General features: G+C 43.5%; 1 protein-coding gene across 8 annotated transcripts in view; it reads right to left on the reverse strand.

The window, feature by feature from the left end:
- Window positions 1-614: 614 nt before the first annotated feature.
- Window positions 615-15,013, reverse strand: part of KANSL3 (KAT8 regulatory NSL complex subunit 3) — a 596,819-nt gene continuing 582,420 nt past the window's right edge. For 7 of the 8 annotated variants that reach the window (XM_085634440.1, XM_085634436.1, XM_085634437.1 and 4 more), the window contains one exon: window positions 615-1,441. In XM_085634440.1, coding sequence (XP_085490566.1) covers window positions 1,439-1,441 — 3 coding nt within the window. In that variant the 3' untranslated portion in view covers window positions 615-1,438. The remainder of the gene's footprint in view (window positions 1,442-15,013) is intronic. The other variant, XM_085634438.1, reaches the window with a different exon arrangement.

Here is a 15,013-nt window from a genome sequence, read left to right on the forward strand (position 1 = left end):
CTGAGGGAACTATTTTGTGTATGATGTGCTCTAGAGAAAGAGCAAAATACTACCATTCACAGTATAGCTGGTCAGTAGCTGAAGTGGGCGGACCAACTGCCATTTGTGGTACATGGTTCTGTATGTTGTATGTGGTTGTGAATGGAAGAAAAAGGTGAATGACAACAGCACAATAGATGAAGAAGGCTGGCTGAAAGCCCTTGTAAGTGATTTTGTATGCATGCATGTAATGCATGTATGTGTGTCTATATATTTGTTTTAGTAAAATCAACTTCAGAACTAATGATGGGGGAAAGAAATTTAAAAGAAGCCACAGAACCCACAAACCTAAGAAACCCACACCACTCTCAGTAGAAGCAAATCTTTAAAGAGCTAGTCACACTTCTTGTGGGTGCTCTAGTTATGTACATTTTTTCATGACTTCTCATTTTAGAAAACGACTTTTAAATACAAATGAAACTGCAATTTTAGTTTCATATTTTTCCCTACAAGCCAAACTGGCAGCCTAGGATTGCTCTGCAGTTATCAATCTGGTGAGGATGAATTGCTAGAGAACTCAACAAATCAGAAGTTGCAACATGAAACAGAAACAGCTTACCTGCCAATACTCTATGTAAGTTCAATACATTTAATAAACCAAGACATTTATTAAACAATAAAAAAACAAGTAGTAGAAGAAACTGAAACATTGAAAGTCAACAGAACCTGGAAACGTTGGTGATGTTTAGAGGAGGAACAAAAGAGAGGCTGAGAAGGGGGAAATCAGATGATAGTACATCTTGAACCAGATTGAGAAAAGCTGGGTTGTGGCAAGATTTAGGATTGTAGGATGAAGGTTAGGCAAATGAACAAAGAAGGCACATAGCCTCAATCAGCCAGTCTTTTGTTTCAGAACAATCTTGATCAATTGTAACCACTCTTCACAGTGGCTTTGGACTAGGCAGGGGACCCACAGTTGTAATGATAGATGGAGTAACCATGGTGCTGCCTGTCAGAGTGATGATAGTTGTGGTGGGTGCTGTGTTGGACATTCCAGGTCTGTTGAAAGTATCACGGCTCTGAAAAACTGTGCTCCCATCTTCCAATACAGAAGGCACCCTACCTACAGTGTCCATGGAATGAGTTGTCATTGGGATGCCTGCCTTCTCTCCCAGCAGGCTCTGGTTTCCATTGTTCTTGGTGGGAGTGAGGATCACAGCCTTATGTATCCCCTGCAGCATAGAGCCCACCTTTGACAGTACCATGGTACATGGTTGATTCCCTGCACCACACAAGGTAGCGGTGGTGAAGGTTACAGGTCCACTAGATACGCTAATTGAGGTTGGAATCGCCACCGGTTTCAGAGGTGCTGAAGAGGCGCCTGGGCTCACAGATCTTGTTAGGGCCGACAGTTTGGCATCTGACATGACATACAGTGTTTTTGGAGGGCTGGTTGTGGTCACTGCAGAGAAAAGAAACAATTAGAGCTTGTGTGGAAAGGGTTTTGTCAGAATCATTATTACTACGCTCACCTTGTTACACCTTTGAGACTAGTATGGCATATGAAATTGGCGTACATAAACTAGGAACACCCCTGTGCCAGTCCTTTTGCTGTACTGCTGGTGTACAATACCCAGTATTGAAATCAGAAAGCTCAGGACATAATACAGCAGAATGAACCTCTCCCAGATGAAATACAGCAAACTTTTCCCAGGCTTTTCTGCTCAGATTGCAAAAGGGCACCCCCCCAACATGAATTTATCCACAAGCTTACTGCAGCAGTTTAAATATCCAAGAACCTGGATCCTGTAGTTTCAACATGAAAAAGTTACTTACCTGTATCCACAGCTTTCTGGACTCACCATTAGCTTGTTCATTGATATCAGGCCTGGAAATCCTTAACACAATTTTTACTTGTAACAATATTTTATAGTCACCGGTTGAGTGGTTTGCTACTTTTTCACAACAGTGAATGAGTAAATGACCCTTAAGACTTTCCACCAGCAGCCATGTTAGATTTTTTAATACTTCCATTGGTACCTTTTGCATTAGGCCTCAATGACAGGCCCTGTGAATTAATGAAAGACACCATTCACAAATGCATGAGAAGGAAAAGTTGCTTTCCTGTAATCCTTGTTCTCTTCCAAGGGAATCCTCATCAAAGTCATAAACACTGAATAGTCCCACCCATGTGCGGGGATCAGTCTTTAAAAAAAAATGTATATATATATATATATTCACTGAAAAAACCATAGGTTTCAGGGGCATTGTAGTTAGCTGGACTTTTCACTCGTACAAAACCATTGAAATTCCCCCGTTATAGTTAGTTCAGCTAACTATAACTTGCGCGCCCGCAATGCACTGCTGATGACGTCACATATTACATCACTCATGACATGGTCAGTGACATCACTCATGACATCACTGATGACATCTCAAATGACATCACTGATGACATCATCCAGTGAATGTGTGTTTTTCTGAAAATTACATATGTTTTATATATGTATATCTCAAGGTCGATGGAAGAATACATGGGTATATAAGTGTCTAAATGGATGATTTGTTTTTGAAAAATTGATTGTATAACTGACTGATTAAGTGTATCTTAGTGAATACATGGCTTAGTGAGTAATGTTTAAATATGTAAATATCTGTATCAGTCTCTCACTTTGTGTATAAGTGGCTGCATGGGTTGGTGAGTAGCTACGAGTGTCTTTATAGGTTATTAGTTGGTTTTTTGAGTATCAGTATGAGTGTCCGAGTGTCTGTATGGTTCGGTGGGGGGTATTACGTAGTGCATAGGTGCATGAATGAGTGACTCACTGTTTGTATGTGTTGAAGACAGCATGTGTGCAGGACTGTATGGGTGGATGAGTGTGTGTATGGGTGTGTTAGTGAGTGAATGACTGTCTCAATAGTGTCTTTATGAGTAACTACATATGTTTTAAACTAGTATATGTGACTATTGGTGTATATAAGTGAGTATATGTGAGAGTGAGAGATTGAAAGAGTTCCTGTATGAATAAGTATGTGTTTCTATAAGTGATTGTTTAAAAGACTAAGTATGTGTAAGTTTCTGTAGAAGTAAGTGTGGTGGTGTGTGTATAACTGTATATGCAAGTAAATGGATGTTTGATTCTTTATCAGCATAAGGTACTATGTGTGTGAGTAACTCTATGGATGAGTGGCGTTGTGTAATAGGATGTATAGGTGTATGAGTACATATGATGAGTGAGTACATGTATGAGTGACTGTAAAGGACTGTTGGTGAATGAGTGTATGTGGATCTTAGAATTACTGAATAGGTTGTTGTAACTGGTATTGGTATGTCCATTGTTTTGAAAATATTAGCTTTTATTTTTGAATGTGTGTATCAAAGGTTATATTAGGGGGAGAGGAGGTCTGCCACTCTATCACAAGGATGATGTCATCAGTGATGTCATTTGAGATGTCATCAGTGATGTCATGAGTGATGTCACTGACCATGTCATGAGTGAAGTAATATGTGACGTCATATGTGACGTCATCAGCAGTGCATTGCGGGTGCGCGAGTTATAGTTAGCTGAACTATCTATAACGTCCAGCTAACTATAACGCCCCTGAAACCTATGGTTTTTTCAGTGAATTTCTAAGGTTTTTTAAATGCTAATTACTAACTATGCCTACAGAGATAGGACATGTGAAGAAAGAAGTAAAAACGCACAGAAAGAAAAAAAAGAAATGCAGAAAGAAGCAACAGAAGTCCTCAAAGAGGAAGAAAAGTGCAGGAAGAAGGATAGCGTTCAGAAAGAACAAACAGAAGAGCAGAAAGAAGACTTGTTGCAAAATCATCCTGTACCTTCAACTTTTTCAGACGGATACTGGTGGTAACTGAGTCTGACTAACCAGTCCTAGAGCCAGTGCTATGTTAAAAGACACTCAGAATACAGTGAAAACACCTACATACACTAGGGAACACTATGCGTTGGGGTTAGCATAACCTACTCTGTAAGCCCCTAGTATATAATAGGGAAGGGGATTAAAACTACCTCTTAAAATGCGCCACAGGGCGTGTTTGCACACGTCACCTCAGGCCACGTCCCCTCCCTTCCCCACTGTGTAAACACGCCCTGTGGCCGTTTTAAGTTGGGAGATTAAGTCCCCTTGAATCCTGATGGTGACTAGGGTCCAACTAGACCACTAGGTACCTCCAGTAAGTGCCACAGAGCTGCGTTGCAGAGAGGTGTAAAAAGTGGCACAGCCTGCACCACCTCTCTGCAACGCAGCTCAGTGGCGCTTACTGGAAGCACCTGGTGGGCTAGTGAGCCCCCAGGGGCCCTCAGGATTGAAGGGGAATTATTTCCCCAACTTAAAACGCACCATAGGGCGTGTTTGCACACGTCACCTCAGGCCCCGTCCCCTCCCTTCACCACTGTGTAAACACGCCCTGTGGCCATTTTTTAAGTTGGGAGATTAAGTCCCCTTGAATCCTGAGGGTCCCTAGGGGCAAAATAGCCCACTAGGTACGTCCAGTAAGCACCATTGCTGACAGGTGTAAAAAGGGGCACGGCCTGCACCACCTCTCTGCAACGCAGAGCAGTGGCGCTTACTGGAAGCACCTGGTGGGCTAGTTGGCCCCCAGGGTCCCTCAGGATTGAAAGGGAATTATTTCCCCCAACTTAAAACGTGCCACAGGGCGTGTTTGCACAAATCACCTCAGGCCCCGTCCCCTCCCTTCACCACTGTGTAAACGCGCCCTGTGGCCGTTCTGAGTTGAGAGATTAAGTCCCCTTGAATCCTAAGGGTCCCTAGGGTCAAACTAGCCCAACAGGTGCCTCCAGTAAGCGCCACAGAGCTGCGTTGCATAGAGGTGTAAAAAGGGGCGTGGCCTCAGAACACCTGTCTGCAACGCAGCTCCCTGGCGCATACTGGAGATACCTGTTGGGCTAGTTGGCCCTCAGGGACCCTCGGTATTGAAGGGGAATTAATTCCCCAACTTACAACTGGCCAGGGGCCGAGTTTGCAGAGTGCTGCAAGGAGGGGGCGTGGCCTCCGGCACGATGCCGGTCTTTTATTTTTTTTAAGAAGGAAGGCTGTGTGGCCCCCCTTCTTTTTCTAATTTATTGGCCCTGGGGACCCCATCCCCCAGGGCCTGCACCCTAATTTTTTATGTTGAAAAAAAAAATGTGGCCCTCCCAAGGCCTTAATCGGCCCCGGGGACCCCAACCCCCGGGTCATGGCCTTTTTAAAAAAAAAAATCTTTAGGAGGGGGGCTGCGTTGCCCCCCTCAGGCCACTTATGGCCCCGGGGACCCCATCCTCCGGGGCCGGCCTTTGTTTTTTATTATTTCTTTTTAAAATATATTTATAGAAACACCTAGGACATGCTGGACAAACCGTATGTACCTATCACCATGATGATTTGCTTGATATTCATTAAAAGGCGACTATGCATATAATGAATCCACGTGGAATGTATTTACACCGCTAGTGAAGCTCTGACGTGTCTGACGCCCTACCGTGCCTAATCCCGGTGCCCCCGCCGGTGGGTATTCTCCAAGTAGACACCCTTGTTGTTTATTTATACAAACATGGGTCGCTATTGACGGGCACATTTAATACACACGCACACCAAGCCATTCAAAGGGGATTCGACAAAAATTCGACCAAACTATGCAAGAAACCCCCCTCACGGTTAATAAACACATCCACCGCCGGATGTGTAATACTTTTTATTTTACTCTCTGGAAAGGAGACAAACCTCACTTGAGAGTCACAGCATGCTCCTGGCTAAGCCCAATGCTGTGTTACACCCACCAGTGCCCGCCGAGTGCCACACACCTCTGTGTTGTATTCCACCAGCTAGTGCGTATGCTATGACACTCTCTAGCCCATGTGCACTGTAACACCACCCCGTGAATATGTCATGCCAGACTTGCCTTCGCACGGGTTATTTTGCCCCATCTAACGTGCCTTCCTCGATGCCTATGTTATAACGCACAGCGCTATGCCATACATATTACAATCAGGGATCCATATCTTTGTCTCAGTGCATATGCAACGTTACACTCCCCAGCACATATTTTATATTACAACTTTAAAGACTAGTTAGGCTACACAACACTGCCCTGTGCATATTACACTCCAAGGCGCATATCGCATAGCACGCGCTAGTGCCTCTGCTATCTCGCGCTCTCCAATGAATCTGTCATTGCGCACAATGTATTGCATATTATATTTCACGCCCCGGTTCATCTTATATCACACTTTTTGGTGCATAGTTTATACCATATACTATATCTAGTTTTCATTTTCAATCGTGCTCTCAGGACTATGTTCTATATAACACTGCGTCCACCTACCCTTTTCACGGGCATTACATTTTGCGATGGGGGGGTGGAGGGTCAGGGGGTGTTTCTGCCAAGTGAGCCCGGTGTCACAGTCACAAACGTCCTCTTCTTCCTGAATAAAAGTGAGATTATGCTGCATACTTGTTCATATTTTAAGTAGTTCGCACAGACACACATTTTAAAAACAATAAAGTTCCTAATACCCACCTTCTCTGAACAGTTAGCTTGCTGCCCCATCCACCTCCTCCCTATCCTCTGTTGTCTGAATCCATGGACTAGCCTCCTCCCTCCTGCCATACATGGTCTGAAGTGCTGCCACTGCCCTCCATTTAGCATGATGTACCAGTCCACTCCTGCTGCTCTCCATTGCCCAATGCTATGGCCCATCATTGACCTCCTGATTAGCCTCTGTGCTTAGCTTACTGCCCCTATTCTCCTTCCCCCTGCCCTCCGATGTCTTTGTGCATGCCCCTGCTCCATCCTTTTTGTCCACCATGTTCCATGGACCTGCCACTCCTATCTACTCTGAGTGTTCTGTTAAGCTGCCACTCCCCTCCCACCTGCCTAGCATTGTCAGATGACTGTAACCTGTCCCTGCCACCTCCACCCTGCCTGTCTACATGCCATGCCCCTATCCCCTTCCTCCTGCCCTCCATGGTCCATTTTACTGCCACACCCTTCTGCTCTCCCTGGTCTGTTGTGCTGCAGCTGCTCCTCCTGCCTGCCCCGCGCGGTCAGTTGTGAGGCCCCTTCCCCTGAAATCTCTTGTCTGTGCCCAGGTCCTGACCCTCCCTTCTATCCTCCATGGTCCTTTGTGCATGCCCCTGCACCCTCCTTCTTGCCCATCATAGCCATTGTGCTGCCACTAACCCTCCCGCTTGCTATGCATGGTCTGCTGTGCTGCCATGGCCCCTCCCACCTTCCCTGTGTGGTCAGCTAGCTGCCCCTGACCCCCTCCCACCTTCCCCCTCCATGGTCTGTGTGTATGCCATCATAGTCTCATTGTTGCTCTCCATGGTGTGTCTTGTTTCTAGTGCCCATCCTGCCTGACCTCCATGGTCATCTTGCTGCTCCTGCCCTGCCCCCAGCCCTCTGTTTCCATGTGCAGACCCCTATTCCCTCCCTCCTGGCTTGTCTGTTCCACTGTAATGCCCCTGATCCGTCCCTCCTACCCTTTATGGTCTGTTATGCTGCAGCTTTCTCTCCTGTCTGTCCATTATGGTCAGCTAGCTACCATTGCCTCTTTCCCCTCTGTTCTCTGTTGTCCATGTGCATGGTCCTGTCCCCTCCCTATTGCTTTCTATGGATTGTTGTGCCGCACTCCTATCCCGCATGCCCTATGTGGTGTATTGTGCTGCTGCAAACCCTGATGCCTGCCCTGTAGGGTCAGTTTGGTGCACCTCTCCATGTTCCTCCTGTCCTCTGTTATCCAAGTCCATGTCCCTACCTCAATTCCTCCTGCCTACCATGATCCAATGTACCATACTTGGGAACATTTTGAACTTGGTAAGAGGGAGATTTTGAAACAAAACTGGGGTATTGATTTTCCCCTTTGAGTTACATTGAAAAAGAGGAGATTGTAGACAGGAGACAGATCAAATAAAGCCCATTTGAGCTTAAAAACATTGGACGTTTCCTAGCTGAAACGGGTCTGTTGGCATGTATGGTTGTACTACCACTGCCTCTTCCTTCTGCCCACAATGGTCTATTATATTGCCACAGCCTCTCTTGCCAGTCCTGTATTGTTGGTTTGTTGCCCCTGCCCCCCTTTCCACTGCCCTCCATAGTCTGTTGTGCTGCCACTGCCCTTCCTGCCTGCCCAGTGTGGTCAAATTGTTGCCTCTGCACTCTCCTACCTGCCTTCAATTTTCAGAGTCCGTGCCCCTGGCCTCTCAACAGTATCCCAATGAACTACTAGATTGCTAACATTCTATATTTATTACAAAAGTGTGGAACGCCTGACGTCATCTTGATGTAATCAAAACTGTAATACTTAGTGCATTTCCTTTAGCAACTACATATATGAGAGGGTCTTATTTGCATCAAAATTATGGTTAGTGCTCTAAAAAACTAAAATTAGGACATATTTTCTGAGTTTTCAAATAGCGACAAAGAACTTTTAAATTATTTGTAATCTTTATGTTTTTTTACCCAGTTGACCACTTCCTTAAATGTTACACCTAGGGGAGAGGATGTGGTGTTACTTCCAGAGCTGCAGACTTTGCAACTGTGGAACCAGGTTGGAGTTTCTGCTTCAGCTCAACATTCTGTGATTCTGGTCAAATCACTTAATCTCCCCATGTCTACAACCAAAATGAATTTGATCTTGTGTGATGTAAATAATGCTCATGTAAAGCACTCCAATACCTGACAAGTCTGCACTATATAAAACTGCAAATACACAAACAATAAGTGTTTTGCACACTTCTGTCATTGGGCGACATGTGGGCTACATCTGGGTGATATTTGTGCTGCATTTGGCCTCTTTTGTCTCTGGTGGCCATCTTGGGAGATTTATTTGTTATGAAGTTTCCTAATTTCCTCATTTACTGCAGTCTCCTCAGTAGGAAATGCTTTCTTTTTTTTATTTTGGTTCTATCAAGAAGGCATTCAGATGTGTCACACATTTGCCATAAATTCTGAATGTTAGCACTCTAGTTGCTCATTAGATCACTGTAGTAAAGCTACTGCTCACCAGGGAAGTCTGCTGCTGGTATTCAAAGTGCATGTTTCAGTCTGCATGTCAGAATTTTTTTATGAAATAGAAGAGGATTTGAGAAGTCAAAATGTGCCCTAATTTTTCTTTCTGCAGCACTAATCATAATTTCTATGGCAAAATGAACCCCCTCATGTTGTTCCTTTTTAAATTAAATGTTTTAAGAGTTACCACTTTATTCCAATCAAGATGGCTTCAGGTGTGCAATACGTTTGTCATAAGTAGGACTGTTAGCGCTCTAGTTGTTCTTTAGAACACTCTGGGAAGCTGCAGTAGAACACAAAGGAATCAACTGACAGTCTCTGCCCTTGTTGGATGTACATGTTTTACTGAGAATGTCATACTTCATTCTCACATGACTGAGAAAGATAATGTGAATTTACAAAAAATATGCTCTTAGTTTAGCTTATAGATCACCTTCCAAACCTCTGTGGGAAAAGCATGAGAAAATAGTTTTCTCTCAAACATGATTCATGATATCACAGCAGAAGGCTTTTTCACATGGTAAAATCACCTTAGAACTCACCACAATTCCTAAAATGAGTATGGTACCATCAACAAATGATTTATAATGTAACTAAAGTCTGTTATCATCCTTTATGGTTCTCCTTTTGGTAACCCTGAAAATCTTCGATTCACTACAATGCATTTCAATGGGGTACTATCAAAAGAAGACTTAAAACTTTCTATTAACTGCAATGCTTTTTAATGAGGTGCTATCATGTATATTGGTCCCAAGATGGCTGCCAACACTTCTTGGATGAAGTACTGACCGCCAATCAGATCTCACGATGAGATGTGTGGTTAGGCTCCGCCCAGATCTATCTATCTTTTTAACTCTAATTTTCTCAGGAACTACTGAACGGATTTACACCATTTAAGCAAAAGGCACAAGTCTGAACTGAGGACTACCTCTTTGCCAAATTTGGTGTAATTCCGTTCAGCAGTTCGGGCTGTAGCTGCGTCAACAGGTCCTATGGGAAAATGCATGGGGAAAACGCGTTTTGGGACCCCCCTTTTTTCTCGGCCCCCGCGTGACGAATCACCGTGAAATGTTCGGGGTAGGAGCGGACCGGAGCTGGCCAAAAGTTTGGAAAATTTTGCGAAGATTCGCCAATCGGCGCCAACGTTATTCCAAATAGAATGTTGCGGATTTCCTATGGAAAATAGGTCCTAACTATATATATATATATATCTGCAGCCTAAAGCAAAGCTAAAAATGGCCAGATTACATTGAATTTTCAATTTAAAAAGAATACAATCACATGGAAATGTCTCATTTATAAAAAATTACTATAGAAAAATAGTAGTGAAAACTGGCACTGTGACTTTAACAACCTCACAGTACTCCCGTATCTCATCTTGCCGCACAGGTGACAGTTAGGTCAGGTCATGTTTACGGAGATTAAGAATCCTGGATGAAACAATTGTTGAAAGCTGTAATAATAACCGTCCAAGGAGGTGGGAGGGTTGCTTATGACTTTGATGGAGATTGCCCAGGAAGAGAACTAGGATAACAGGTAAACAGCTTTTCCTTCTCTTCCAAGGGACAGTAGCGGATGCTCTTCTTAATAGGTGGTGGGGAGGTGGGTTTGAATAACAAAAAAACAAAACAAAAAAAAGGCCTCCATCTCGGGGTTCTTCTGTTTCAGTCAGACTCAGATTCTCCAGGGGCTCATGCACACTGCTAGGATCCTAGACGCCAATCACTGAGCTGCTCTCATACTGGTAATACAGCATGAGAGAGTCATGGCGTGATTGGCCTGAGTGGGCTGGTTTTAAGCTCACACAGGTTCTAGGAGCCTGTGTGTCTTCTTCATCCAGCTTGCAGCACAGCTCTGGTGGAGAGAGATCAAAGTGCGCAGGACAGTTTGGCCGGCCTTAGACAACCGACCAAACTGCCATGTGCACTTACTGTGTGCACTACTCATCCCCCTGCTCTCGTCGTGGCCCGCACCACCCAGACTTGGCTTGCTTGCTGGCTCAAGTGCGGAAAGAAAAATAAAATGATGATAAAATGGTTTTATCATCATTTTATTTTTCCCTCCTTCAGCTGGCTCTCAGCGGCAGGGGGAGAGGTGAGGGGGGATGGGGGATCGACGCTCCTCCACCATAGCGGAGAAGAAGCCGCTGCCATGGGATCCTAATCAATAGTCATAGGCACCGAATAGAATAGCAAGCCCGATGCGGACGTGAATTAAAAACAGCTCCAACAATCACCTAAAAGGTTCCTGAAAGAAGCCCGTCCTACTTGAGTATCTGCTTTAGAGTCTGAATCTAGATAATGTTTAGTAAAGGTATGGATCTCATTGTAATAGCTTTACAGCTTTCTGAAATGGGAATATTGCTAAGAAGAGCTGCAGTTGCAGCCTTCCCCCTTTTGGAATGTGTTTTAAATCTACTAGGTAATGCCATTTTAGCTAGTTGGTATGTGGAGAGTATACAGGAAGCTATATATCTAGAGATAGTTTGTTTTAATGATGCAAACATGTTCTTACTTGGCCATAATTAATAAAGAGTCCATCTGATGTCCATCTATGTCCTAGGTTTTATATAGGTGGAGCTTCAGAACACTTAACATCAACAGAGTGTAAAGACCTTTCAGCTGAGTAGATGGATTAGGGAAGAAAGTCGGTAATAAGAAGGTTTGATTATTATGGAAGTCTAAAACCCCATTAGGAATAAAACTGGGATGAGTACTCATTACAACTCTATTACTTTGAAAAACTGTATATGGTTCTACAGAGCATAATGCCTGAATTGCACTCACTTCGCAAGAAGCGATGGCTACGAGGAAAGCCGCTTTCCATGTCAGATGCTGTAAAGAGGCTTTATGAATGGGTTCAAATGGGAGAGCCATTAAATTGGAGATAACAATGTTAAGTTCCCAAGGAGGAGATGTTGACTTAAGTGAAGGGAATACTTTTTTAAGCACTTCTAATAAGTCTTTAATAAGAGGTATTTTAAAGAAAGAAGTATGTTATGGAGGTTTTCTACACGCTGTTACAGCTAAAAAATGCACTTGAATAGAAGAAAACTGTTAACCAGACCTTGCCAAATGACCACTTCTTCCTGACACATGATTGGATTGTGTTTGTTTTGAATGCACCATAAGTAAAACTTCTTCCACTTAAAGGCATATGATTTTCTTATGGAAGCTCTTTTAGCCTCTCTTAAAATGTCCAAGCAGTCTTGTGGTTGGCCTAAATGACCACATTGAAGGAATTCAGGAGCCAAGCTTTCAAGTGCAGTGATGGAAGGTTGGGGTGCAGTATCTGCCCCCGAACTGGTACAGGAGATGCTGTCTGCACGGCAATCTCCTGTGTGGTCATCCTGCGAGGTGAAGATTTGTGAACCACCACGGACTAGGTTGTTTCTGGTGTTATCATCATCCTAGTCTTGGGCTGTAGAGTTTGATTATTACTGTTTGTATGAGAGGAATTGGGTCTCAGCATTGTTTGTTGCTTGCATCTGCAAAAAATCTATATGATGATATCCCTAGTCTTGGAAAATATCCTTTAAGACTTTCTTTGTGTAGAACCCAGTCGTGATTTTCCTAACCTACCCAACTGATTGAATCTGCCTGTATATTGTGAACCCCTGGAAGATGATGGTCTGGTTATTAACCATTTCCATTTGGCTTGAGCTTCAAGAGGCAGGTGTTGAGTGCGAGTTCCTCCTTCCTTGTTCAGGTAATGCATTGTTGTTGCATTGTCGGTCTGAACAAGATGGGAATTTGTGGTTATTGACGGAGGAAAAGATTTCAGGACCAGATGAACAGCTCTCAGTTCCAGAAGATTGATATGATAAGTCTTTTCTTTGTCCAACCAAATCCCTTGGGTTTGCAAGTATTCCATATGAGTTCCCCATCCTGGGAGAGAGGCATCTGTGATCAATGTCTGAGTCGGCAGATTCTGATGGAATGATACTCCTACCAAGAGGTTATTTGGTTGTTTCCACCATGGGAGAGAGTGAATTGCATCTTGTTACAGAGTCGGTTTCTCTTCCCAGTGTTCCAAGAGCAGATTCCACTGGTCTTCTAGGCATTGCTGTAGGGGCCTCCTGTGCAGTCTTGTATGTGGAACTAGAAAGATGCAAGAGGCCATCGAACCTAGTAGGGATGCAATCTTTCTCGCTGATGGATGGCGAGTTTGTAAGAGATTGTGACACTTCAGACTGATTGATGATAACCTCTTCTCCGAAATATACACTGTTACGGATAGTGTATCCCGTATAACTTCCAGGTATTGCATCTTTTGGACTAGGCAGGTTTTAGACTGAGGTTTACTTGCAGACCCACATACGTTAGCGTCTTGAAACAGAATTGGTTATGTGTCTTTGTCTCCGCAGGTGACATATCCTGCATTAAGCAATCATCTACGTAAGATTAAACAAAGTTTTTTGTTTCCTTAGCTGAGCTACGATGAAGGCCATACATTTCGCAAAACTTTTTGTAGCTGATTTTAGTCCAATAGGTAGGACCTTGTCTTGGTAATAATGAGACCCTACTTTGAATCAAAGGAACTTTCAATGCTTTGCTGATATTGGAATCAACATCCTGAATTTTTCTTTAGTACTCGCAGATCTAGAATGGTTCTGAATTTTTGTTTTGGTCCTTTCTTTCGCACCAAACAAACATTGGGAATAAATACCCAGTCTTCTCTGGTGACAAGGAACCTCCTCCACAGCAGGCTTCTGTAAAACAGGGCAGTGGGTCTTTCTGAAAAGTCGATGTTTTGATTGGAGGAATTGAAGGAGGAGGGCACCAGAACAGAAGAAAATATCCATTCTGAAAAATATTAAAGACTCTTTTGTCTGTGGTTATCAAGCACCACTCTTCCAGATGTTTGGTAATATTTCCCCCCACTGGAGTGGGAAACAGAGAAGGGGGAAGCAATAGCTTGAACCCTCTGAGAGAAAAATCTTCCATCATAGTGCCTGTACCTCCTAGGATAATTTTTTGCTTCTCTAGACCAACAGCCTTTAAAGTGTCTTGCAAACTTAATAAAAATATTTAAACCTAAAGTGTCTATCTCTGTTTTCATTCTGGACATCTTGTCATTTGCATGAGAACCAAAAAGAATGTTCCCTGAAAACTGTAAATTTAAAGTTTGGTATTAAGCCTCTGGTTTAAGTCCGGTTAATTTGAGCCAAGATAATCTACGTGCACAGATACCATGACAATATGCATGAGCATCAAGATCCAATGTATCGGTTACTGCACTTATTATCTGTTTCGAAACCAGGCTACCTTCATTCAATATCGCTTGGAAATCATGTCTGTCATCTTTTGGGAGTTTCTCCCAAATCTGTTTAACGAATCCCACAGGGACTTATCATACCTATCCAACAAGGTGGTAGCACTGGCACTTTCATAGTAGATGCTGATGTTCCACACATTTTTGCCAAGAGCATCTATTTGTTGGCTTTCCTGGATGGTGGCATGGAAGAAGATGGAGCAACCGATTGAGACTTTTTTTGCTGATGCTACGATGACCGAATGTGGAGGAGGGTCTGCTCTGACAAACAGTGGATCCTGGTCAGGTGGTTTATATTTTTTAAGAACTTGAGATGGAGCAGACTACACTGATGCAGGAGTAAGGGATAACTGTATCACAGGTTCTAGTAGACCAGTAACCAAGGGAAGCAATGGTGGCGCAGCTCTTCTGTGATGCCAAGTTTCAAAAATTACCGAAGACAATGTAGCAATAGTAGGGATATCAATGTTCAGTTTTGTTACCCCTCTTATTTACACTTCATTGAAGGTAAGAAGATCATCTATAGGAGACGCTCTTGCAGGAGGTGTATCAGAGTAGGTGAGTAATCTCTGACTGATGAGCAACTAGTCATAGACCAAGATGGAGATCTCCTTCTTCTGTGTCAAGATCTGGAACTGTGTGATCTTCTAGAACTGGATGTCACTTTAGATTTGGAACAGTGACATAGCAGACTCCTAAATCTTCTTGGAGATTTATGTGGCAAAGTTG

Source organism: Triturus cristatus, chromosome 11 (assembly GCF_964204655.1).
Source record: "Triturus cristatus chromosome 11, aTriCri1.1, whole genome shotgun sequence".
In the NCBI taxonomy this organism is placed as follows: Eukaryota; Metazoa; Chordata; class Amphibia; order Caudata; family Salamandridae; genus Triturus; species Triturus cristatus.